Consider the following 26,643-nt stretch of genomic DNA (forward strand, 5'->3'; position numbering starts at 1 on the left):
AGAATTGTTGCTGTTGTTGTTGTTGTTGTTGTTGTTGTTGTTGTGGTGGTGGTGGTGGTGGTCTTCAGTCCAGAGACTGGTCTGATGCAGTTCTCCATGCTACTCTAACCTGTGCAAGCTTCTTCATCTCCCAGTACCTACTGAAACCTACATCCTTCTGAACCTGTTTAGTGTATTCATCTCTTGGTCTCCCTCTACGATTTTTACCCTCCACGCTGCCCTCCAATACTAAATTGGTGATCCCTTGATGCCTCAGAATATGTCCTACTGATCCCTTCGTCTAGTCAAGTTGTGCCACAAATTTCTCTTCTCCTCAATTCTATTCAATACCTCCTCATTAGTTATGTGATCTACCCATCTAATCTTCAGCATTCTTCTGTAGTGCCACATTTTGAAAGCTTAGAATATGGTACACAAAACAGAGACATTTATTATCTAGAAATGAAAATGGACACCATATATTTTGGATGAATTCACTATGTACTACAAACTGCCATACAGAATAAAAATCACACAGAACATCATCCAGCCAATTCTGTTGCCATTATCACAACAGCATGGAGACTATATTGTTTTTGGCACTGCATGAAATTTGGGTGATGATACAGTAAATTCTAATTTCAGCTGGCCTTATGAAGGACTCCAAGTTGTATTACATTATTAGCTGAGTTTCTGGCATTACCAGGGTATGTATTTATTCCAATCTCCTATTAGACCATCTCCTCCTTCCTCCTCTCTTTGTCCATCTCTCCCTTCCCACTCTCTCTGTCCATCTCCTCCTTCACCCCCATCTGTCCAGCTTCTCTACCCCCTCTCTCTTGCTCCCCCTTTACTGCTCCTCAGTCCACCTCCTCCACCATCTTTCTTTGTCTAATACTTCCACACCCCACTCCCTGTCTACCTCCACCTGCCCCTGTCTCGGCCAATCTCCTGTTTGCCTCTATCTCTGTGAATCTTCTTCTCCCCCCTCTGTCCATCTGTTCCTTCCCCTTCTCTCTGTCCATCTCGGCCTCCCTCTCTCCCTGCTCATCTCATCTGCCTTTCTTTTTCTGATATCTCCCCCTCATTCCCTTCTCTGTCCATCTCTTCCTCTCCCCCCTCTCTTTTCATTTCCCCCTCCCCGCTCTATGTTCATTTCTTCCTCCTCCTCTGTCTATGCCAGTGTGTCCTTTCCTGCTCACTGTGTGTCCATCTCCTCCCCTTCCCCCTCCACTCCCTCTCCATGTTGTTACACTCACTCTTACAGGAGGCTGGTGGTTCTTACCCTCACAGTATTTCTTTCCACACTGTAACTAATATGTGTATAAAACTTGGCTGAAATCATTCCAGGGGGTTAGGATGAGATTTTTGACCATGTCTTTGCCCACATATGCAATTGTACATGTGTTTGGAGCTTATGGCTATGTACACACTTGCCAAATATGTTTCGCATATATCTAACATATTTCACATTTATTTGTATGCATATGCACCTTTATGTTTAGCATCCTTCATCCTCCAGTTTTGTTTTCACACAGCACAATTTTGATGATGCCATATTTCTTAAACTATATGCTGTACAATAATATAATTTGCAGGTGGTATATTTGGATACTGTTTGCAATATGTGTTGTGCATAGAGTTAGTAGTAAAGACGTAACAAATTAAAACATCATGCTTGATGTGGCAGGTTTTCAAACATCTCAGTGTTTATGATATCGTATCTACTGAACTGTGTGTGATACAATGATATAATTTTCCTTGTACATTCATTGCATACATGAATACTGCCTGCAAAATGTATCAGGAATACAGTTACTAGTAAAGAAGTAATAAACCAAAATGTCATGCTTCATGCAGCAGTTTTACTGCATGAACTGCAAAAATGTAGTAAGAAAAAATTTTTGTTTTTCCTTTCATCATTTGGTGGGGGCTGTCAGCAAGAAAAAGTTTCATAAAGGTGTGGAATTATGTGTCGAGTTTGTTGCAAGTCTCTAAGTGCTCTCATTCTCAATTACTGCATAACTGAAGTATGGGTATTGCATTCTGTGGGCTACGCTGCTTCCCCCACCCATAACCCCCACCCCTCCCATGACCACACCAACCCCTTTCATAGATAGGTGGTTCTTACCCATACATACATACATACATACATAAATACACAGGGTGTCTCTCCTAAGAGCCATCAGTCACATGTTCTCTGGTGTTTTAGCAGATATTTGCAATTTTGCTTTTGCATGGATAGCTGGAGTTGGTCCAAGAAAACAGTGCTCATTACATCTTTTATGCAGTGCACAGTGTAGACAGAGAGCATCAATTGTTACAAAAAAATGATTTTGAAAGTGGAATTCTACATACCCATGTGATAGAGCAGATGCAGACTAGTCTAGAACAATATTTGTTTTGCCAATATGTACCAACAGAGGCAGTAAAACATAAAGGATAACCAGTACTCCAGCAGAAACTCTAGTGCCGCATGCTTGGTGGTAGCGGTCAGCGTTGGCCAGGGCAGTGCTGTCACTGCTGGAGCACTGGTTATTCTTTGAGATTTAGTGACCCTGTCAATACATATTGATAAAACAAATATTATATGAGACTAAGCTGGGTCCACTCTATTGAACGGGCACATAAAATTCTGCCTTAAAAACAAGTTTGTTTGTAATGGGAACAAAGTGACACCTTCCATGGACACTGGGTTTTGCATGAAGGATGTCATGAGCACTATTTGTCTGGGCTGACTCCAGATACACAATGCAAAAACGAAATTGAAACTATCAGCCGTAAAACCATAGAAAATGCACCTGACGACTATTAGGAGAGACACCTTTTTGTACATACGTTCATTTTTAGATTATGTATGGGTAAGGAAGTAAGTGTGGCTTAAGCTTCCACAGTATCACCACAAGAGAAGGCAATTGTGATCCTGAAGAGACAACTTCAGAAGTAACAAAATTGGAAACTCTGTTAATATGAAAGGAAGTAAACAACATTTTGATGGGATGGATTGAGTAAATATAATGCTAAACTGTAAAATTGATGGAACAACTTTAAAAAACTCAGAAATATGCAATTTTATTTAAAATGTACAGCAAAGAGGGGACCATCACAGTTCGGCCAACAAGATGATGTCTTGCTGCTGTATTGTTATGTTCAAGAAGGGGCAATCCTCTGTGCAAAAGCATTTTGAGTCTTTAGATGGGCTAATGCAAGTGGCACAGTTCACGTACAATGAACTAGTTTTACACTGCATACAGTGGTTTAAATAGGTTCTTAAGGCATTGGACTGGTGGTTCAACTGTGAAATGCATCACCAAATTACCAGCCATCTGTACTCAAGTTATTGCTTTCTTCTTGAAATCAGCAACAGCAGACCAGCTGTGACTGCCTATGAGAAGGAACATGACAACCATGTTCCACTAAGTCCTTTGCATTATGGATCTACTCACTAAATATACAGGGGACAGGCACAATAATGTGAACATTGGTAGTAATGGGATGATTGTGTTCAACTGTCAACAACGCAGCTTAGGCATGTGTCGCACTGGACTGTATGTGTTCAGTATGTACTAGGCATCAGTGCAGGTTGTTTGTGAGCAGTGCACATTTCCTATTTGCAGTCAGAGGCCAAGGTTGATGTGCAATGAAAGACCTAACAGAGTTCCAAAGAGGGCCGATTGTGGGGGCCCGATCAGCTGGAGCATCAGTAACCAAGAAAGCCTACTTATTGAATGTTTCAATATGAACTATTTCAACAGTCATGACAGCCTACACAAAACATGGAAAGACACCACTGTCTAAACGTAATAATGGGTGCAAATCAAAACTAAATGACAGAGTGTGTCATACACTAACACCAATTGTGTCAAAATAATGCAAAAATATGGTGACAAAAGTGACTGCAGAGCTCAATAGCTATCTTTGAACCCTGTATCTATCAACACTGTCTGCCTAGAACTCCATAAAGTGAATATTCATCTATGAGCTGCTATACTGACACCATTAGTGATGACAACCAAGCAAAGAAGCATAAAACATGATGTCAGAAGCATAAATCCTGGATGGCTGATCATATAGTCCGACAAGTCAACGTTTTTGTTATTTCCATCAGACTGGGTTTACATCTGGATAATGTCAAAAGAAGCCTACAATCCTGATTGCTTGATTCCAATGGTTAAGCATGGAGGTGGAAGTGTGATGGGTGTTGGCAGCCATATCATGGTATTCTCTCAAAGGCCACGTTACAGCTAACAATTATGTGAACATTTTAGGTGATCAGGTGCACCCCATGTTTCAAATGTTGTTCCCCAAGAATTATGCCATATTTAAGTATGATAATGCACCCATTCGCAAAGCCAGGACAGTACAATCATGGTATGAGGAGCAAGCAACTTAACTGCAGCATCTTCCCTGGCCAGCAGAGTCCCTGAACTTGAACACTGTCAAACCCTTGTGGGCAGTATTGGAGCACAGACTCCAGAGCAGATTTCCGACCCCATCGTCACTAAATAAGGAAGAAGAGGTACTGATTGAAGAGTGGCATAACATTCCACTGGAGACTCTGCAGTCATATTGTTGTGTTGGCAGAAGAGCCAACACCGTGTTACTAGAGGAGGCCGAAATGCACGCGTTTTAGCTCACGCAGGCTGGCATGAGGAGGGAAGAACTATACTGATGTGAGGTCTGGAACATGACAAGGAATGATAATTCAGAAAGCGGACATAATTACACTCCTGGAAATTGAAATAAGAACACCGTGAATTCATTGTCCCAGGAAGGGGAAACTTTATTGACACATTCCTGGGGTCAGATACATCACATGATCACACTGACAGAACCAGAGGCACATAGACACAGGCAACAGAGCATGCACAATGTCGGCACTAGTACAGTGTATATCCACCTTTCGCAGCAATGCAGGCTGCTATTCTCCCATGGAGACGATCGTAGAGATGCTGGATGTAGTCCTGTGGAACGGCTTGCCATGCCATTTCCACCTGGCGCCTCAGTTGGACCAGCGTTCGTGCTGGACGTGCAGACCGCGTGAGACGACGCTTCATCCAGTCCCAAACATGCTCAATGGGGGACAGATCCGGAGATCTTGCTGGCCAGGGTAGTTGACTTACACCTTCTAGAGCACGTTGGGTGGCACGGGATACATGCGGACGTGCATTGTCCTGTTGGAACAGCAAGTTCCCTTGCCGGTCTAGGAATGGTAGAACGATGGGTTCGATGACGGTTTGGATGTACCGTGCACTATTCAGTGTCCCCTCGACGATCACCAGTGGTGTACGGCCAGTGTAGGAGATCGCTCCCCACACCATGATGCCGGGTGTTGGCCCTGTGTGCCTCGGTCGTATGCAGTCCTGATTGTGGCGCTCATCTGCACGGCGCCAAACACGCATACGACCATCATTGGCACCAAGGCAGAAGCGACTCTCATCGCTGAAGACGACACATCTCCATTCGTCCCTCCATTCATGCCTGTCGCGACACCACTGGAGGCGGGCTGCACGATGTTGGGGCGTGAGCAGAAGACGGCCTAACGGTGTGCAGGACCGTAGCCCAGCTGCATGGAGACGGGTGCGAATGGTCCTCGCCGATACCCCAGGAGCAACAGTGTCCCTAATTTGCTGGGAAGTGGCAGTGCGGTCCCCTACGGCACTGCGTAGGATCCTACGGTCTTGGCGTGCATCCGTGCGTCGCTGCTGTCCGGTCCCAGGTCGACGGGCACGTGCACCTTCCGCCGACCACTGGCGACAACATCGATGTACTGTGGAGACCTCACGCCCCACGTGTTGAGCAATTCGGCGGTACGTCCACCCGGCCTCCCGCATGCCCACTGTATGCCCTCGCTCAAAGTCCGTCAACTGCACATACGGTTCACGTCCACGCTGTCGCGGCATGCTACCAGTGTTAAAGACTGCGATGGAGATCCGTATGCCACGGCAAACTGGCTGACACTGACGGCGGCGGTGCACAAATGCTGTGCAGCTAGCGCCATTCGACGGCCAACACCGCGGTTCCTGGTGTGTCCGCTGTGCCGTGCATGTGATCATTGCTTGTACAGCCCTCTCGCAGTGTCCGGAGCAAGTATGGTGGGTCTCACACCGGTGTCAATGTGTTCTTTTTTCCATTTCCAGGAGTGTAGATTGATACTTAACTTAAATCCAATAATGATGAATGTCGCTCTTGATGGTACATGATTCACAATATTATCTGTTCAGATTATAGTAACTGAATATGGCGCCTTGCTAGGTCATAGCAAATGACGTAACTGAAGGCTAAGCTAAACTGTTGTCTCGGCGAATGAGAATGGATGTAGACAGTGAACCATCACTAGCAAAGTCAGCTGTACAACTGGGGTGAGTGCTAGGGAATCTCTCTAGACTAGACCTGCCGTGTGGCGGCGCTCGGTCTGCAATCACTGATAGTGGCGACACGCGGGTCCGACGTACACTAACGGACCGCGGTCGATTTAAAGGCTACCACCTAGCAAGTGTGGTGTCTGGCAGTGACACCACACATATGCCAGTATTCCAGTAAGAATCACAGCTGAATTGGGCAAATGGGGGTCCAACCCCTTATTAATAAACCCCTTATTAATAAACCATTCCCAAGTAATTATAGGTGTTCATATTATTTTGCCTATCCCCTGTATATATTAATCCAGATTGTATGGTAGACCTGGAAGCTGGTGGTACTTGTGCTAAAACTGTGACTAAGGACAAGTAAAATACATGTTAGTAAATTTTGGAAATGATATGGTTTTCCAAGGTGTTCTTTTTGTGTCTTGATTAATACAACAGTTTTGATGTTGGAATTCTACTGTTCCCAAATTTGCCTGGTAGCATCAGAGCTGCAGTATAGTTGTCTAACTTCAAGAAATTTTATATAATTCCATGCTTTCCAGGTAATCTGTAGACTTCAAGCTGATCATTGTAGCTCTGGTGACAAATCAAAAGTAATGACAATGCTGGAATAATGTATGAAAACAATACCTTTTTTTTAAGTCAGTGTATAATTAAGTAAAAACAGGAATCTAATTGACTATGTGGCACGTCCCAGTGTAATAATTCTTGGTAGTCTTCTGAGGTATTGGCATCAGTTTTCAGCAGGACTTAGAATCAGCAGTGTCTCTCCTGAAGATGCCAGACATGGATTACTGAAATACTGAGTCATGTTCATTTTAGGACCCAAGAGTAAACCAAATGAGACTAGTTTCTTGTGGTTCTAACTTTGTTTTTTCCTACTTGGTAATACACACATTCAAGAATTAAGCACTGTCTCACAACTTTCATTTTCCCAATTGAAACTTTGTTTGCTTTCAAATATTGCACATTAGTAAGGTAAAATATTAAACTTTAAAGATAACAGCAATTTATCACTAGGTATCTTTCTCAAACTGGTAGTGATAAAATCTAGAGTAGAGTGTACATTGGTTTCACATGTTCCTCTTGGTCATGAGTTTTCTTTAGCTTATGAACTGTCTTTCCGATATGGCACTGCTGCACAGATATAGTGTGCAAAGTACAGTGCATCTAAATAAACTAAATTTTATGGATATTCCAAAAACTGAAGTCATTGGTTTATTAAATTTATGGGGAAGTACCATCAAATGGGGTGATTTCGGACACCGGGGCGAATTTGGACAGTATGGCTTATTTGCTCTTTGGCAGTGCATAGAAACAAAGAATTACTTATTTGAACGTCTGTGCACCAGTTATTTTAAGCACAAGATTGCATTTATTGCTTTCCACAACTTTTATTTTGCATCAGTTGTTTCCCTAGGTGAATAATTGATGAACAGTCTCAGTGTTAAAAATCCATGCAATATCGTAAAGTGGAAACTTTCTATTGTTGCGTCGAGTGGGAAGTTATTGTAACTGTAATTGTCGAAGCACTCTGTAGCTAACAGCGTTGAGACATTTTCTGCACAAGTTTGTCAAGTTTCTTGTGCAAGGTTATAAAATAATGATGGTTTTTGTAAAACTGTGTACTGTATGGGGTGATTTCAGACAATGCCAAGAATGTATAAGAGCAGGAGCGGTGCTACAGTATGCTGTAATTATGACCCGGAACTTTTATATAAAGCTGTTCGTAATATTCAGAGTGGTAAATTATCATACAGAAAAGTGTGTGGTTTGTATGGTATACCTAAATCAACCCTACAAAATAAAGTGCAGGAAGCACATCCGAAAAAAATGGGAGGACAGCCAGTGCTAAATGAAGAAGAAGAAGAAGAAGAAGAAATGTTGAAGCAAGGTATCCTGAGGGCTGCACATTGGGAATTTCCCTTCACTAAATTGGGTATTAGATATTTAGTTAAAGGCTACCTTGATAAATCTGGCCAAAAAGAGAAGAAATTTCATAATAATTTGCCAGGAGAAGAATGGGTGCATTTATTCTTCAAACGACAGTCAGAAGATCTGTCCGTTCACTTAAGGAAAAATATTAAACGAGCTCATGCAGAAGTGAACAAAGAGACTGTTAAGATGTTTTTCTCCAATATCAAAGCAAAGCTGGAAAATCTCCCACCTAGCAACATGATCAACTATGATGAAACCATCATTTTGTATCACTTATTTGTAACAAAGGGCTACCTTAAAATGTGTAAAATGTCACCAAAATCAAATAAAAAGCATGTATAATTTTTTAAAAAGGCAGTAACTGTCTGAATTCACCCTCTATATACTGTAACTTCAGACAGAGATTTAAAAAACACGTGTCCAAAATCACCCCAATCCATGGTGTGACTTCGGACACTTTATTTAACTGCCTCAGGTAAATATACCTACATATACACTTTCTTTTTCTGGGATATTTTATTTGTTACACATTACCCTACCACTTCCATAACAATCAATTTAATCTAACAATATATACGAAAGTTACAATCAAAATAACGAGAAAACCTTCCGAAATCACCGCATTTGACGGTACTGAAAAGATTGTTACCGTGATCAGATTTGCGAAGAATTTTGTAAGTTGCTGTAAGCAGTGGTTACAAGGCTGAAGTAGTTAATAAAGTGTCTCAAAAATTTAAAACAGAGCACTTTTAGAGAACAGACTTTGTTGCATTACAAGATTAACATCAAGTGCAACAAACAGTGTACATGCCTACAGAATATAGACAAAAAGTGTCACATTCAATAGCATAACAGTTTCAGGAAAGAGAGTTAAGAATAGGATTTGCCTAAGTGAAACTCTTCAGTGAAGGCTAAAACATTATACAAGTAAATCAAGTGGCAAATTTAAGGCATCGAGAATCTACAGGATCAAGTGCAAAGACTGTCATAAACAGTATATATGTCAGACAGTTAAAACTTCCAAGATCCAGTTTACAGAACACACAGCAATACAAAATAAAAAGACAGCATATGAAGATCATCTCAAGTAACTCAGCACGACTAATAGAAACACATCTTGAAGTTTTACATACAGCAACTAAGAGACATTTTAATGTTGTGGAAGAACTTGAAATATATGGACACCACCTAACAGAACCAGATAAAATACTTAATCTTCAGTGTGTTTTCATGAATTCAGTGTACTACAAGAATTTTGATGATTTGCTTAGATGAGCCAATTAGAAGCAGTTGAACACCTTTGCAACAACCCCACTTGGCACAAGACAACATGACCTCAGCAGCTCACCACACTCATTGGCAGCATGGCTGAAAGACAGTGTGACCAGAACAGACTGAGCCCTGTGTACACAAGCAGAATACATTTCAGATGCCCTCTTGTGGAACTGTGTGTACTGTTTTAGTTCACTGTTTCATTTTATTCACAAATTTGAGCAAGATGTGTTATATATCAGTGTTACATACATTATCTATTTTACTCCTTAATGTCAAATTGTTTGTACTGTCTCTTTGGAATAGTTCTGTGTTACATTTTAAGAATGCATGCATCAGAATTTTATCTCCTCTCTCACCTTCCTCCCTCCTCTACCCATCATTCGTGATGTATGAATTTGCATTGTGCATAGTGAGTTCAGTATAATGTTTGATGCCATGGAATGTACTCAGATACATACTTTTGTGTTATTACTTCTATTGTACAACTTTGACTTCTTTTTGAAGAATTATGACTCTTTACTATTAATGATTATTCAGGTACTGTTACATGTGTTTTAATTTTATGTCTTAACTAGTCTCAGTCTATGTAATATCAGTACGCAGGTACAATTTTAAAATCTTTAATTTCAAATATTTTTCTATGTCATCTAAGAAAATAGTCATTCATTAATGTTACTTTTAACTTTTTTTTTTAGATCTGAAGATGATAATTGCTTATGACCAAAACTAGTAACCCAGCATGAATATGTGCAATGAGACTTAATAATAATAATAATAATAACACAAAGTTGTAGGAACTGCTGTGATTTGTGTGGGCATAGCAGTGAGAATATGTTTTAGTATTACACAACACCAGCTATTAGAAAAATGACACATAACAGGCTATTCTCTTCATGGAATTGCTTTTAACAGTGGATCAACTAGAATAATGAAACATAGCTCTTGGCATAGTAAGGTGCACAGTGCATTGTGTCCTTTAAAGAGCAAGCTGCATCCCTTACACAAAATACAACATAAGAATGCAGTTCCTTGGAATGTGTCTAACATGCTCTGTGTTACCAGCAATATTCCTTACCCAGTTTCAACGACTGGTGGTGGTGACATGAACTATTAATTTCCAAAATTATCTCAAATATCTTTGGTTATGTGTATAAAATGGGAATAAACTTTCATCATGTAGGGCATTCACTTCAAGGCATTCAGCTATCATTTTACTTATTTGTTAGTTTCATTCTCCTGGAGTGTATGAAGAGATACATAGCTTGATTTTTAGGATTATTTTTATAGAGTTATTCTTTGTTTCTTACACTGGTAAAATCCTTACCTTACCGAAAGCTCAGTAATAACCTAAATACAAGAAGTTTCATTGCAAGAAGCTTTGGTAATGAAACTGTACTGTGTGTGTGTGTGTGTGTGTGTGTGTGTGTGTGTGTGTGTGTGTGTTGATTCTTATTTGTTTTGTTGGGTAGATTATTGTTAAAATCAGACAAAACCAACTGCCTTCATTTCCAAGATTTCGTTTCTGATTTTTACTACTTAATGAAACCAAACGCAATAGTCATGGCCATTTTTGAAAGTACTTAATTTTAAGGAATTATCTATTTAAAACAAACACAAAGCTGAGTGAAAAGTGAAGCACAATATGGATTTCAACTTACAGTACTGTTACATTGTTGAAAGCTGGAAAATTACTGAGGAAGTCATGCCACTCGTCCCTGAGTTCTAATGAGTACTGCTGAGCCACCAAGAGATATTCTTGTCCAAGGGAATCATATCGAACAAAATTTGTGAAATTAACTACATCCAAGACACCCATGCAGAAGTAATACAATCCAAAGATTGCTGCTGAACTTAAGTTGTCCACTGCTGCTAATACTGTACGATATGCCACCAATAACCTGCAAAAATCAATGTCCGTTACATTTATTTTAATTAGATGAGTTCTTGAAAAAAATCTTAGAGAAGTATTTATTCTTGTAATAGGAAGGCTACAAATGGAAGGTGCACACACATGAACGTTAACAACAAAAATACAGCATATAACAACTTTATGATGAGGTACAGCAAAGTAACATAACCACAATGTAAAGCAAATAGGATAAGGCATAAACCCATGTATTACTGTACTGAATGATTTTTGAAATTAATTCACTGACTGCGAAATCCTTGACATCAGCTGTATTACGTATAGTTCTACTACCCAATAGAGACATACGAAAATTTGTGCTGGACTGGGATTTGAATCCAGATTTCTTGCTTATCGTGAATCAATTTGGCTATCAGTGCACGTTCCCCAGACTGACCCAAACTTCCATATGTTATACTGTCTATAGCCTAGAGCATTTGATGATAACAACATTGATCTCAATTTCTCATTGTCTCATTCTTCTTTTTGGGGGAATCAAATTCATGTTGTGAGCATTAGGTGCTGAATTGAGTGAACAATGATATAAGAAAATAGACAAAAATCAAACAATGGAAAATCCAGGATGGAATGTAACAATATTAGAGAAGGGAAGTTGCTACTCACCATATAGCAGAGATGCTGAGTCGCGATAGGCACAATAAAAAGATTCACACAATTATAGCTTTTGGCCATTAAGACCTTTGTCAGCAACAGACAGACATTCACACAAGCATGCACACACACGCGTGCGCAACACAAACACACAAACACACACACACACACACACACACACACACACACACACACACACTCTCTCTCTCTCTCTCTCTCTCTCTCTCTCTCTCTTTCTCTCTCTCTCTCTCTCTCTCTCTCAAGCAAACACAACTTGCACACATGTCTACAGTCTCAGATAACTGAAACCACACCATATAGCGGAGATGCTGAGTCATGATAGGCACAATGAAAAGATTCACGCAATTATAGCTTTCAGCCATTAAAGCCTTTGTCAGCAATAGACATACATTCACACATGCACACACACACTCAAGCAAACGCAACTTGTCGCACTGCAGTGTGGTTTCAGTTATCTGAGACTGCAGACGTGTGAGCAAGCTGCATTTGCTTGAGTGTGTATGTGTGTGCCTGTGCGTGTGTGAATGTGTGTCTATTGCTGACAAAGGCCTTAATGTCCTAAAACTATAATTGTGTGAATCTTTTTGTTGTGCCTATCATGGCTCAGCATCTCCGCTATATGATGAGTAGCAACTTTCCTTCTCTAATACTGTAAGAAAATAGACAGTGTGACATACATAAGCCTACGTCAGTCTGGGCAGCATGCACAGATAACCAAAATGGTTAAGGTGACCATTCATATTAAGCAGGAAATCTAAGTTCAAGTCCCTGACTAGCCCAAACTTTTACATGTCATTATTGGGTAATAGAACTATACCTAATGCACTTGATAAAATGATTTTGCACCAAGAAAATTAATTTCAAAAACATTTTGTAGAGTTGTGGACCATCAACAGTGCCTGATGAAAATAACATTGGTCTCAATTCCTTACTGTCTCATTCTACCTGTAATAGGAATCCATGTAATGTTGTGAGCATTAGATGATGAATTTAGTGGGCAATGATATAAGAATGTAGACAGCATGACAAATGAAAGTTTGGGTCATCCTGGGGAGAAGCATGCATGGTTAGCTGAAATGATTAAGGTGACCATTTATGATGAGTGGGAAATAGGGGATTGAGACCTGGTCTGGCACAAATTTTCATGTCACTAGTGGGTAGCAGAACTATATTTAATATTGCTGATGTCAAGGATTTCACAGTCAGCAAAATTAATTTTGAAAATATTTTGTACAACTGTCGATCATCAACAGTCTGTTCTTTCACACATGCATATGGATAATACTGAATGAAGTGAAGAAAGATTACATGTTAGAGATTAAAGCACTGTTGAACAGAGTGAAAAGTGAAAGGAAATTGAATTACTGACACACATTTAGTGGACCTTCATCTTCCATTTTTTATACAACATTTGTGTTCACTGAGAGAGCCTTTACACATAGTCCACAGAGATAAACAGAAATTTTCAAATGCACCTTTAAATCAGACATTACCATCTAAAACATCAAACTTGAGTAAAATTTTTGTACCATGTCACTCACTCTTCCAGTCTCATGTTGCTGTAGTAGTAGTAGTAGTAGTTATTTTGTGGTAGTGGTGGTCTTCAGTACAAATACTAGTTTCATGCAGCTCTCCATGATAGTCTAACATGTGCCAGTCTCTTATTGTAGTCAAGACTTGGTCTCCCTCTACAATTTTTGTCCCTAATACTTCACCCCACTGCCAAATTTACTGCTTCTTGATGCCTCAGTATGTGTCCACTCAACAGGTCCCTTCTCAATTTCTTTTTCTTCTCTTTGATTCAGTTTGGTACTTCATTTTGACTTATCCCATCTGCCCACCTAATCTTCATCATTCTTCTATAGCATCAAACTTCAAAAGCCTCTGTTCTCTCTCTGACTATACTTCTGATTGTCCTATACCGTGAATAACTACTTCCAAAAAATACTTTCTCCCACTTAAAATCATGTCATACATTAATATATTTCATTTTTTCAGAAATGCATTTCTTACTGTTGCAAGTCTGCATTTCATATTCTCTTTTCCTTAGTCAACATCAATTATTTTGCTCCATGAAAGGCGAAACTTTTCTATGACTTTAGTATCTCATTTCCTAATCTATTCCATTGGCATCACCTGACTTAATATGTGGACATGTTAGTTATAATGAATGACACACTTTTAGAAATACTAGACAAGGACCATATTTATTTCCAACTTGCAAATATATATACAACATTAAGTCATGCACTGTAAAAAAAGTGAATGTGTCTGGTACCCAAAGAGAAACTTCAAACTATTTCCTTGGCATGAACAGAGATGCAATGTAGCCACCAAGGAACTTGTGGGCCACAAATTATTTAACAAACTTCCACACGCTATACAAAATTTACCAGAGCAACAATACAAACAAACACTTTATGACTGGTTAGTTGTAAACCCATTCTACAATGTAAAGGATTTCATGGCCTGTGATATTAAACTGTAACATTAATAACAATTCTGTTATTTTATAGCATGTAGTGTATTGTATTATGTGTATCACTTTGTCCATTGCTGTAATGGCTTAAAGACAATAAAATTATCATTATTAATATTATTATTATCTACACTAAAGCTGAAGTACCTCTACTCCCACACAGCCCCCCCCACCCCCTCCCCCAGTGGTAGGCTGAAGCTCAGGGAATGTAAGTGAGCTGGTGTCAAGTTCAATATCCAGCAGTCCTCACACGAACTAGCAGTGATAATTGTGGTTACAACGAGATGTCTTTGCAGAGGAACAGTGATGGCTCTGAATATGTTGGTGATGTTGTCATCACTAATTTGTTTGGCTCACTGACCGTGTTCATTCCATCTGGTGACAGAGAACAGGGGGTGTGGCATTAGTACATTGTTGGCTGGTAATAGAAAGCTGGCTTTATGATGTTGAGTGATACTGTCTTAAAATTCTGTGTAATAGGTGGACCAGGTGTGGTCTTTATATGAGCTCGATGTTACTATGCTGTGTCTTCTTTTATCTTAGATTGTGAAATCAAAACATTTTCTTTACCTGCAAAATATCTAGAGTATATTCTGGAGGTTCACATATCATCTTCAGCATGTCCAGCATCTCTGGATTTGATTATAATTGTTTGGATGAGCTAACAACATTTTTGTTGTTCATGCTCATACTTGAAGCCTGTTGTGAGCTCACGTGGGACATGCTGCTGTTAATGGAAGCCTTACCTAATTGTCCACAACTGCTTCAGTACCCATCCTAGAGCATGCATTAAGCTGATTTACAACCCATAATGATATAAGAATAAGGACCTAATACAGGCTCAGATAGACTGGCCAGAATGAAAGGCAATTCTAATGTCAATGCAAACTGAAGTTCACATTAGTTCTACATTTACTATATGCAGTAAAAGTGAACTGTTAGCTGCAGTAGCACTCTGTATGCCTGGGTGTAATCCTGCTGCTGCTGCTGCATTGCCGGTAAGTTGCTCTCTTTGGAACTGCAATCCACCACACATGTATGTGGCAATTGTTTGTCATGTATGTACACTTGTCAGGATCATTTAAAAATTCTAGCCTGATTAGTGTGGGTAGGCTAATTGTACATGAGCACAGTGCTGATGTCCCTTGTTGTTTGACAGAAGCTGCACATAAAGATATTGTATCTTGGTTGCTGCTTTCTACTGACACATGGTGCAGTGCCAGTTTTGATTTTATTGTTGGTAACCCCAGCAGCAGAGCATGTATTGCAGCTAACCAAGTTTTTACATTTGGGCAAACGAATATGTGATGCACTTCATAGCCTGTACACTGAAGCAACTTTGGTATTTGCACATACCAAAGTTCTCCTTCACACATCATGTTCGAGAGTCATGAGGTCGGGGCAGTGAAATTCTGAACTGTGGCGTCTTCTTGTGTGTTGTGGGATTGTGTCTTTTCTTGCTTCTTGATAATTTGTTTTGGAATGTGTTGCAAATTTTGGAGTTGTTCCTAAACTTTCAGAGGCTGCTATCATGGTAACGTCATCTTGGGGCTGCATCATTATTCAAATTTTTTTGTGCTGAAGCATTCACTCGATCTTGTCTTCAATTTCTAGCTGTGAATTAATGTCATTTTTGTCACCTGTTACAACTATTGTTTTAAATGATAATAGCAGATGGCTGAGCCAGATATGACACCGTTATACCTGTTATTTCCGATTCCAGGAACAATAGCACATATGTAGTGTCACAAATCTGACATTCTGTATCACCTTTCTGCTCATTGTTAATACTTGTTGAATGCATTAATCCAGCGAATTTCAGACCTCTTTTAATAAGGTGATTTTTAGATTCTGATACCTGTTTTGCACTGGTATATTTATTAATTATCACTATAAACTGCACTTCATCATCTGAAACACCATATGCAGTGCAAGTAAGTTCCAGCACATGAAACCATAATTCTAATTGCTATGGTAAATATGGCAGATTTTCACTTTGCTTCACAACAGAGTTAAGACACTTCAAACAATGGGTGGAATGTTTCCACCTATATGGAAAGTCACTATCTGCACTGTGTTTGGCTGCATGTGCTCTTCAAACTACAGATTTTCGTGACATTGTCTGCTGTTGCAGGCACTATTCATTCAAATTTCTTGCTTTTTGGTATCCATGTTTCTTGTCAGGGTCACCATTCTGTGAGTATATTAACACGATAAATAACACACATACAGATATGCTGGATAACAATCAAATTTATTTACAGCTGCAAATATACACACAACATTAACTCACACAATGTACTAGAAGTCAAAGCATCTGGTACCAGAGAGAGTCTTCAAACTGATTGCTTGGCATGAACAGAAATGCAATGGGTCCACCAAAGAATCTACATTGAACTTGAAAACACTTCTACTTCCACAAATAAATTACATTCCATTACTCTAGTTTTACTTTTGTCTGTATTCATCTTTCCTATTTCATACATGCAAATAAAATTAAATTGAGGATGATGCAGTATCTGGGACTTCAACAAGTCTAATTTAATGTTCCATTGGTCTCTTACCAAATTTTATCAATGATATACAAATACTATACACTTTTTATTTATTTAACAGGTTCCATGGGACATTGAAAGTCCAAAAAACTTGGTCATGGAATCAATAATTACATAGTTTACAGAATTCTGATTACAAATTAAAGAATTATGAAAAACAGAGAGTGTACAAGTATATAACACATTACTGAGAAAAGTTATCCTACTGCAAGAAACTCCTGTACAAAACAGAAGGATTGTGCCACAAGAATAATTTTCAACTAGGATTTTAACACTTGGGATTTACTACTGATTTTTTCCCCAGTTCTCATCGAAGTCAACTCAAAATAAAACTCGCTGAATGGTGGGCATATTTCTGTACAATGCTTAAATGAGTGTTTTCTAGTGTATAACATTTTCTAGTCTAGTGTTGACTGAATGGATGTTGCAGTTTCTTTTGAATGAGCCAGTAATATCAGCAAGAAATCCACAATGGAATATGTGTACAAGGATGGCAAAGTAACAATTCTGAAATACCTTAACAACAGCCTACATAAAGTTCAATCTGCCTGCCCTACTCTGGGTTAAGAATAGTTCCTCATTGCTAAAGTTTTATTCATGTATTAAATGGGTGGTATACTATGTATATGACATATGGGCATAATATCCCAGACAATAATTACAGCACTATGTACTGCTTTCACTAGCTGCAAGGTTGCCCTGCAATCATACATTGAGAGTATCCTGGAGGTGTTGGATTTCTTCTATAGGGAATATGTTCTCTTTATATCCCCTTGTTTTCTAATATATTTAAGCAATGTTTCTCACAATGTTGACTGAACCAAATATCTCAACATGTTTCACACATGTTCAATAAGGAACAGACATGGTGATAAAACTCATGATAATGTACACTGGTAGAGTTGCTGAAATTGTTGGAGAGAGCAATGGCTAATGATAGATTGGTGTACACATGCAACATTCTGATGAAAGAGCATATGTTTCTGAAGTTGTGTGAACAACAAAAGAATCAGCTTTATAACTTTCTGGATGTATTATGTTGTTCTCAGCATTCTCCCAATCTGCTTCTTTGAATCTTTTTAACTTCTAAAATCTTGAAAGTAGAATACTCTCACAGCATGACAAGAGAATTAATACAAAAGTGTCTTCTTAACTATATGACTATAAACAGCATAATTTCAACTCATAGTTACGATATCTAAGGACTCCCAATATTCAGAAGGCTGTTTATACATGATGTGAGAATCTGTAGAAGAAACAGCTGTTAATGAAATGTTCATGGATTTAAGAAATTGTTTCTAGCCAATTCATGATCACTGAAGTTTGAAAAGCTCACTATCTGTTGTTCATCTTCTGCAAGATGCTTCCACCCAACATATCCACAACTTGTTTTGTTCATTTTAGAATCACCAGAGTAGAAATGCAAAGAAGAGAAAAAGAAGTGGAAGTTATATCAACAAAGCTGTAAAAGCTGTCTCTGTAAGATGGACTCCAATTAATTTTTACTGATTTTGGTGACCAGTGTTTATTTCCATCAGAAACCTACCTTCAGAAAAACTGTAATTATGATACCAGCATGTAAGGAAATTTCCAGCAGCACAAAAACTATAACCATTAATACGTATTTTAGAGACACGCACAAATTAATTTTATCATATTAGCATTGTTTTTATAAAAAAAAATATTTTCTTGGAACTGTGAAATACTAGCATTCTTGGCATGTTACTGTATAACATGCTATATGAACACAGTAAAACATTAATACTCATTTAGTAGGTTGTGGAAAATATACAGGAATCCACTGCAACCAACTTATACGCTAGCTACTACACTAACTAATCACAAATAAAATGCGTTATAACCTCAATGTTTTGTTAACTTTCATTTACTATTCAACTGATTTTCTAAAGATTTAGTGAATAATAGTAGACTTACCTCCAGACTCCACTGGTTGATGTTTCACGAATAATTCGTGACAGTCCATTCAACATCATCTTGGTCCCTTCACTGTACCATTCTAGAGGTATCAATGCTTCTTTCAGCAGCTGTTCATGGTTGTATCTGAGAAAAAAATTCTATATTTCAGGATTACAACAGCATCAAAAGACATTTTCCAGGGTGCTGCACTGCATAATTTGTTTCATGAATATGCACTCATGAGCAATTGAATTACAGATACCTGCTGTATTGGAGAGAGAGCATGAAATAGTGTAGAAATGATTTTTATTAGAAACTGAGGTGAATTAAATAGTTCGGCCTGTCACTAGAATTTTCTCATGCCATCATGTCAATGGCGTATGTCGGGTACCTTGACATGGGAAAATCACCAACACGTCAACTGGCAGACGCACAGTGTATTGATAACAGAGGCTTTTCATATCACAGACTGTAGCTGAGGATTGACAGGCCATAGTGCAGGATATTACTTGCCAATTCAGTTCTGGAAAATGAGAACAAATAAGCAGCTGTACTATGAAAAATCACCTCATAAGTACAGAGTATTGAAATCTTTGGTTCACGTATGTACCCCCGCTCACTTCATGTCACAAGTAACAAAGATTAGCTTAGGCCTTGGAACATCATCACTGGATAGTAAATGCATAGAAGAAAATATCACCTGAGCTGATGAACTATGGCACTTTTTTTTTGTGCCTTGTGGAATATAAGTTGCAATACAGTGCTACTGCTGCCACCAGGGCAAAAAAGGGAAGGAAGATGGATTATGCAGAACTTGGTTAGTACATTAGATTCAATTGCTCACAAGTGTGTATATCATTCTTGCAACTGATCTAATGTTATCCGCCATCTTTTCTTATCCTGAGTTAACTTTTTATTTTGTATATATTCAGTGAGGGCTCTCCATGAACTACTTCTCTAATGTGTTGTATCTGGTCATTTGCAAGCAACCTTATTGTCCACTGAACTTCTAACATCCTTCACAGACACAATACTTTGAGCTCTCTCTCCTCTTTTTCCATTGTTCGTGTTTCACTGTTGCACAAACACACACACACACACACACACACACACACACACACACACACACACACACACACAATTTAATTTATTATGCTGTTTTATAATAAAAAAGTAAAACATGTATGACAAAACATTATATTTATTTAACTGCAGATATGCTCTTTGTATAAATAAATATAATCAGAGTAATATCTTTAGTGTTCCCCGACTGTTTTTCAAAACACTAGTTAAGCAACAGTGGTTTTAAGCTGCAATTCTGTCAAACATCATTTCTAAACTGAAGTAGTGTTTAACAAACTTCTGGCACCTAAGTCACATTCTTGTGAATTTGTAGAAGCTTGAACTTGCAAATCATTGTTTAACTTTATTTTTAACAATTGTTTAAAAAATATCTTTCGCCTTCTCACAAGGACACTCAATTTTCTGAAAAACTATAAATTTTCTTTATCTGGTTCATTCACTGTGATTTTATTTCTCTACATTTGTTATTAATTATCACTTTAACTGATCTATATTGTGGGCTGTAGGGCAGAAATACATGAGATCTAATGGTGACAAACAGACCTCTTTGGGATGACCATACTGAAATTGGTATGAGTGTCATTAACGCAGTTGTAGCAGTAATGACTCCTCCTTCAGTGACACTGCCATAATGTAGCACTATTCACATGGGTGAGGAGCTTTGCATGCTCGGGATCTGGAGGGATATGTTGGTGGTAGCTTAGTTACCAGAAGGGTCACCGAAGCCGGATGGGCCAAATGGGAAGAGCCAGCCAAAGTGTGTGTCACAATGGCCTATTGTCACTTTTCTCCTGTCCTAAGCTTTCCTTACCCTGTCCTTTTTCTGTCATCTCCAATCATGAATGAAAGGTAGAAAGGGGGGCTCTCACTGTAGGGAAACCAGCCATCCTATGGAAGCTAATCCTTAAAAGAAAATCAGGCGAGTTTGGAAGCTCTGAGGTGGCAGTCCCTTTGCTGGATTAGGGAGCTGTGGGTCAGTCCTCGGAACTTCCAAAAATACATGATTAAAGAAACAGCAGGAAAAGACAGACTCAAAGTTGATGAACTTTGTCATGAAAAGGACAAAAAATAAATAGGTTACTGGCATGTCAGAACACTGAGAGGAGCCAGTAGATTGTAACAGGCTACAAAGGATTGTTCACGCACCAACTGGAGATTCTTGGATTTAGTGAGGTAAGATGAGATGAGACGAGATGAGAGAAGAGCAATATTTCTTCGGAACAGGAAGTTCCATGGTGGATATAATTTTTGCTGTAAGACAACTACAGGAACAGCACTATCAACGTGGAATAGATCTAGTAACAACCTTACTGGACATTGAAAATGCGTATGATAGTGTTCATAGAAGCAATGTGGAAAGCCCTGGAGAACAGAGGAGTAGGAAAACAGATTATTTGGAGGATAAGGGAAATGTACCATGGAAGTGTGAGCTGTGTGAAAGTGGAAGGAGAGGGATCAGCTTGGATTGAACAGAAAAATGGCTTGAGGCAGGGAAGTGCACTTTCACCATCACTCTTCACTCTAATGATGGATGATATAATGAGTACAGTAGCAGAAATAGTTGGTGAAAGGAAAATGAAAGCTATGGTGTTTACAGGTGATCTGATGATTTGGGGGAATAAGGAGGAGGAAGTACAAAAGCAGTTGGACATGTGGGAATAAACAGTACAAGAATATGGGATGAAATTTAGTATAAATAAGAGTGAGATGATTATCACAACAAGAAAGAAGGAGAGAGGAACAACTGGAATAACAATTGGTGGGGAACGATTAGGAGAGTGGAGAGTTTCAAGTACCTAGGAAGCCAGATGCAGGAAGATGGAAAAAACGACAGAGAAATAAATGAGTGGGAGAGAAAGGAAAAGCTGAAACATTTTGGAAGAGTGTCAGAAGTCTGATATGGAGCAAGGATGTACCCCAAATCAGTAAAAAGGATATATACTGGTCGTACTATGTCCCACTCCTGTAATATGTGTCAGAAACCTGGGTTATGAAAGGAAGAGAGAAAACCAATGTAGAAACTAGTGTGATGAAATTCTTGAGATACAGTATTGGAGTGATAGACAGGTTAAGAAATGAAATGATAGACAGGTTAAGAAATGAAAGGCTCAGACAGTTAATGAAGGTGGAACCATTACAAAAGGAGATAGAGAAATCAAGGCTGAGATGGGGTTAGATTTTCATTAACCAAAGGAACAAGAAGGAGCCTTATGGAATGGAAACTGGATTTAGAAAGAAACTGATAACACACTTTACGACAAACATTCATAATGTCACACAGTGGTGACTCCACAATGGAATAACACAATATAAGGAAAAGTTAAGATTGCTATTTACCATAAAGAAGACATGCTAAGCTGCAGATAGGCTCAATGGAAAGACACTTGCACATTAATTTCTGGCCAAAACTTTCATCAGAAAAGGAAACACATACATTCATTCACACAAGCAAGCACACCTCATGCACACATGACTGCAATCTCCAGCAGCTCTGTCTGATGGCAGTCATACTTGTGTGAACGAATGTGTGTATGTTTCTGATGAAGGCTTTGGTGAAAAGCGAATTCGTAAATGTCTTTCCTCTGTGCCTGTCTGCAACTTAATGTATCACCCTTATAGTTATTAGCAAGCTATCTTTTATTTATATTGTTGTTATATGTAATGTCACAGTTATCCAAGACTATTATCTTACAGAAACCTCAGAAGTTCACCATAAAGAAAAGTTAACTGACAGCACTAAAGTAACCAGTAAGAGAAACATCTTTATTATGGGAGACCTACCTGAAACACCCCCCCCCCCCCCCCAGGAACCATAGGCCTTGCCATTGGTGGGGAGGCTTGCGCGTGCCTGAGCAATACGTAGGTGCAACCACACCGGGGGGTATCTGTTGAGAGGCCAGACAAACATGTGGTTCCTGAACAGGGGCAGCAGCCTTTTCAGTAGTTGCAGGGGCAACAGTCTGGATGATTGACTGATCTGGCCTTGTAACACTAACAAAAACGGCCTTGCTGTGCTGGTACTGTGAACGGCTGAAAGGAAGGGGAAACTACAGCCATAATTTTTCCCGAGGGCATGCAGTTTTATGTATGGTTAAATGATGATGGCGTCCTCTTGAATAAAATATTCCAGACGTAAAATAGTCCCCCATTCGGATCTCCGGGCGGGGACTACTCAAGAGGACGTCGTTATCAGGAGAAAGAAAACTGGTGTTCCACAGATCGGAGCGTGGAATGTCATATCCCTTAAACAGGCAGGTAGGTTAGAAAATTTAAAAAGGGAAATGGACAGGTTAAAGTTAGATGTAGTGGGAATTAGTGAAGTTCGGTGGCAGGAGGAACAAGACTTCTGGTCAGGTGAATACAGAGTTATAAATACAAAATCAAATAGGGGTAATGCAGCAGTAGTTTTAAAAATGAATAAAAAAATAGGAGTGCTGGTAAGCTACTACAAACAGCATAGTGAACGACTTATTGTGGCCAAGATAGACACGAAACACAAGCCTGCTACAGTAGTACAAGTTTATATGCCAACTAGCTCTGCAGATGACGAAGAAATTGAAGAAATGTATGAGGAGAAAAAAGAAATTATTCAGATAGTGAAGGGAGACAAAAATTTAATAGTCATGGGTGACTAGAATTCAATAGTAGGAAAAGGAAGAGAAGGAAATGTAGTAGGTGAATATGGATTGGGGGTGAGAATTGAAAGAGGAAGCCGCCTGGTAGAATTTTGCACAAAGCGTAACTTAATCATAGCTAACACTTGGTTCAAGAATCATAAAAGAAGGTTGTATACATGGAAGAATCCTGGAGATACTAGAAGGTTTCAGATAGATCATATAACGGTATGACAGAGATTTAGGAACCAGGTTTTAAATTGTAAGACATTTTCAGGGGCAGATGTGGACTCTGGCCACAATCTATTGGTTATTAACTGTAGATTAAAACTGAAGAAACTGCAGAAAGGTGGGAATTTAAGGAGATGGGACCTGGATAAACTAAACCAGAGATTGTACAGAGTTTCAGAGAAGTCACAAGGGAACAATTGACATGAATAGGCGAAAGAAATACAGTAGAAGAAGAATGGGTAGGTTTGAGGGATGAATTACTGAAAGCAGCAGAGGATCAAGTAGGTAAAAAGACAAGGGCTAGTAGAAATCCTTGGGTAACAGACAAAATATTGAATTTAATTGATGAAAGGAGAAAATATAAAAATGTAGTAAATGAAGCAGGCAAAAAGGAATATAAACGTCTCAAAAATGAGATCGACAGTGAGTGCAAAATGGCTAAGCAGGCATGGCGAGAGGACAAATATAAGGATGTAGAGACTTATCTCACTAGGGGTAAGATAGCTACTGCCTACAGGAAAATTAAAGAGATGTTTGGAGAAAAGAGAACCACTTGCATGAATATCAAGAGCTCAGATTGAAACCCAGTTCTAAGCAAAGAAAGGGAAGCAGAAAGGTGGAAGGAGTATATAGAGGGCCTACACAAGGGTGATGTACTTGAGGGCAATATTATGGAAATGGAAGAGGATGTAGATGAAGATGAAATGGAAGATATGATAACAAAGCCTTGGGAGTAGACAACATTCCATTAGAACTACTGACATCCTTGGGAGAGCCAGTCCTGACAAAACTCCACCGTCTGGTGAGCAAAATGTATGAAACAGACGAAATACCCTCAGACTTCAAGAAGAATATAATAATTCCAATCCCAAAGAAATCACGTGTTGGCAGATGTGAAAATTACTGAACTATCAGTTTAATAAGTCACGTCTGCAAAATACTAACACAAATTCTTTACAGATGAATGGAAAAACTGGTAGAAGCCTACCTCGGGAATGATCAGTTCATATACCATAGAAATACTGGAACACGTGAGGCAATACTGACCCTACGGCTTATCTTAGAAGCTAGATTAAGAAAAGGCAAACCTACGTTTCTAGCATTTGTAGACTTAGAGAAAGATTTTGCCAACGTTGACTGGAATACTCTCTTTCAAATTCTGAAGGTGGTAGGGGTAAAATACACGGAGCGAAAGGCTATTTACAATTTGTACAGATGGCAGTTATAAGAGTCGAGGGACATGAAAGGGAAGCAGTGGTTGGGAAGGGAGTGAGACAGGGTTGTAGCCTATCCCCCAATGCTATTCAGTCTGTATATTGAGCAAGCAGTAAAGGAAACAAAAGACAAATTTGGAGTAGGTATTAAAATCCATGGAGAAGAAATAAAAACTTTAAGGTTCGCTGATGACATTGTAACTCTGCCAGAGACAGCAAAGGACTTGGAAGAGCAGTTAAATGGAATGGACAGTGTCTTGAAAGGAGGATATAAGATGAGCATCAACAAAATCAAAATGAGGATAATGGAATGTAGTCGAGTTAACTCAGGTGATGCTGAGGGAATTAGATTGGGAAATGAGATACTTAAAGTAGTTCAAACACTGGAACAGAAAATATGGCGTATGAAAATTTAAAATAAAAGCAAAACAAGAAGAGTTCTATACCGAGCTAAGGAACCACTGTAAGGGACTTCAAGAAGCACAGGAAACGATGAAAGTAATGTTACTGATACATGGACCCAGGTTAGGACATCTGTTTTAATATGAGTGAACAGGTCCTTGGCTTTAAAAACCATTTGAACAAAGATTACATGTCTGAAAGTGGAATTTGGTCATCTGTAGAAAGGAGATTAAGGGAACATTAAATATGAGTGAAACAAGGCAACAGAAAATTTGAATACAAGCTCAATACACTACTACTGCTTCTCTAGTAGAGAAGTGTGTAAATAATGATAAGAGAAAGTGGATGGATGAACAAACTCTGAGGTCAGAGACAGCTATGGCAAGGTGTTATGCTAAAGAACTATACAGTACCACTACAGCACTGTAAAAAAAAATAATAAAAAAAAAATCAACAAGAACAGATCTGTGAAAAGTAAGGAGGATTGATTGTTAACAATAGAAGAAGACCAACTTAAAAAACAGAAAGAATATTTTTCTGGTGTCCTGAACAGAGAGCAGCCTGAAGAGGGAATGAGATGATGATATATGCCAAATTCAAATGAGATAATCAGTATAAACATAAAAACTAAGCTAAAATCAAAACAGCCTTCAAACAGATAAACAACAGAAAGGCTCCAGAAATGGATAATATTGCACCTGAGGTGCTTAAAACAGACATTGGTACCACCACAAACCTACTGCATCCATTGTTTGAGAAGATATGGAGAGAAGGGAAATTTACAAAGGGTTAGAAAGAAGTACTGGTTATTAAGTTGCCAAAGATAGGAGATACTACCAACTATAATAACTGCCAGGTTTTTATCCTCCTATACGTATCAGGTAAAGCATTCAGAAATTTAATGCTAAATCATATTAAGGACAGTGTGTAGGTATGGCTAAGAAAACAGCAAGCTAGGTTCAGAGAACACCAAAGGTGTGTCAATCTCATCAACACTCTAACTATGATATGTAAGTGCAGAATAGCAAAACATACTCTACCTTACATTT

At 38.9% G+C, this 26,643-nt stretch overlaps 1 protein-coding gene across 1 annotated transcript in view; it reads right to left on the bottom strand.

Annotated features, from left to right (window-relative positions):
* The window catches only part of LOC126174745 (atrial natriuretic peptide receptor 1-like), a 381,570-nt gene that overhangs the window by 159,689 nt on the left and 195,238 nt on the right, over window positions 1-26,643 (bottom strand). The window contains exons 4-5 of the mRNA XM_049921065.1: window positions 19,069-19,194; window positions 11,219-11,458 (exon numbers count right to left, since the gene is read on the bottom strand). Coding sequence (XP_049777022.1) covers window positions 11,219-11,458; window positions 19,069-19,194 — 366 coding nt within the window. The remainder of the gene's footprint in view (window positions 1-11,218; window positions 11,459-19,068; window positions 19,195-26,643) is intronic.

Source organism: Schistocerca cancellata, chromosome 3 (assembly GCF_023864275.1).
Source record: "Schistocerca cancellata isolate TAMUIC-IGC-003103 chromosome 3, iqSchCanc2.1, whole genome shotgun sequence".
Taxonomy (NCBI): Eukaryota; Metazoa; Arthropoda; class Insecta; order Orthoptera; family Acrididae; genus Schistocerca; species Schistocerca cancellata.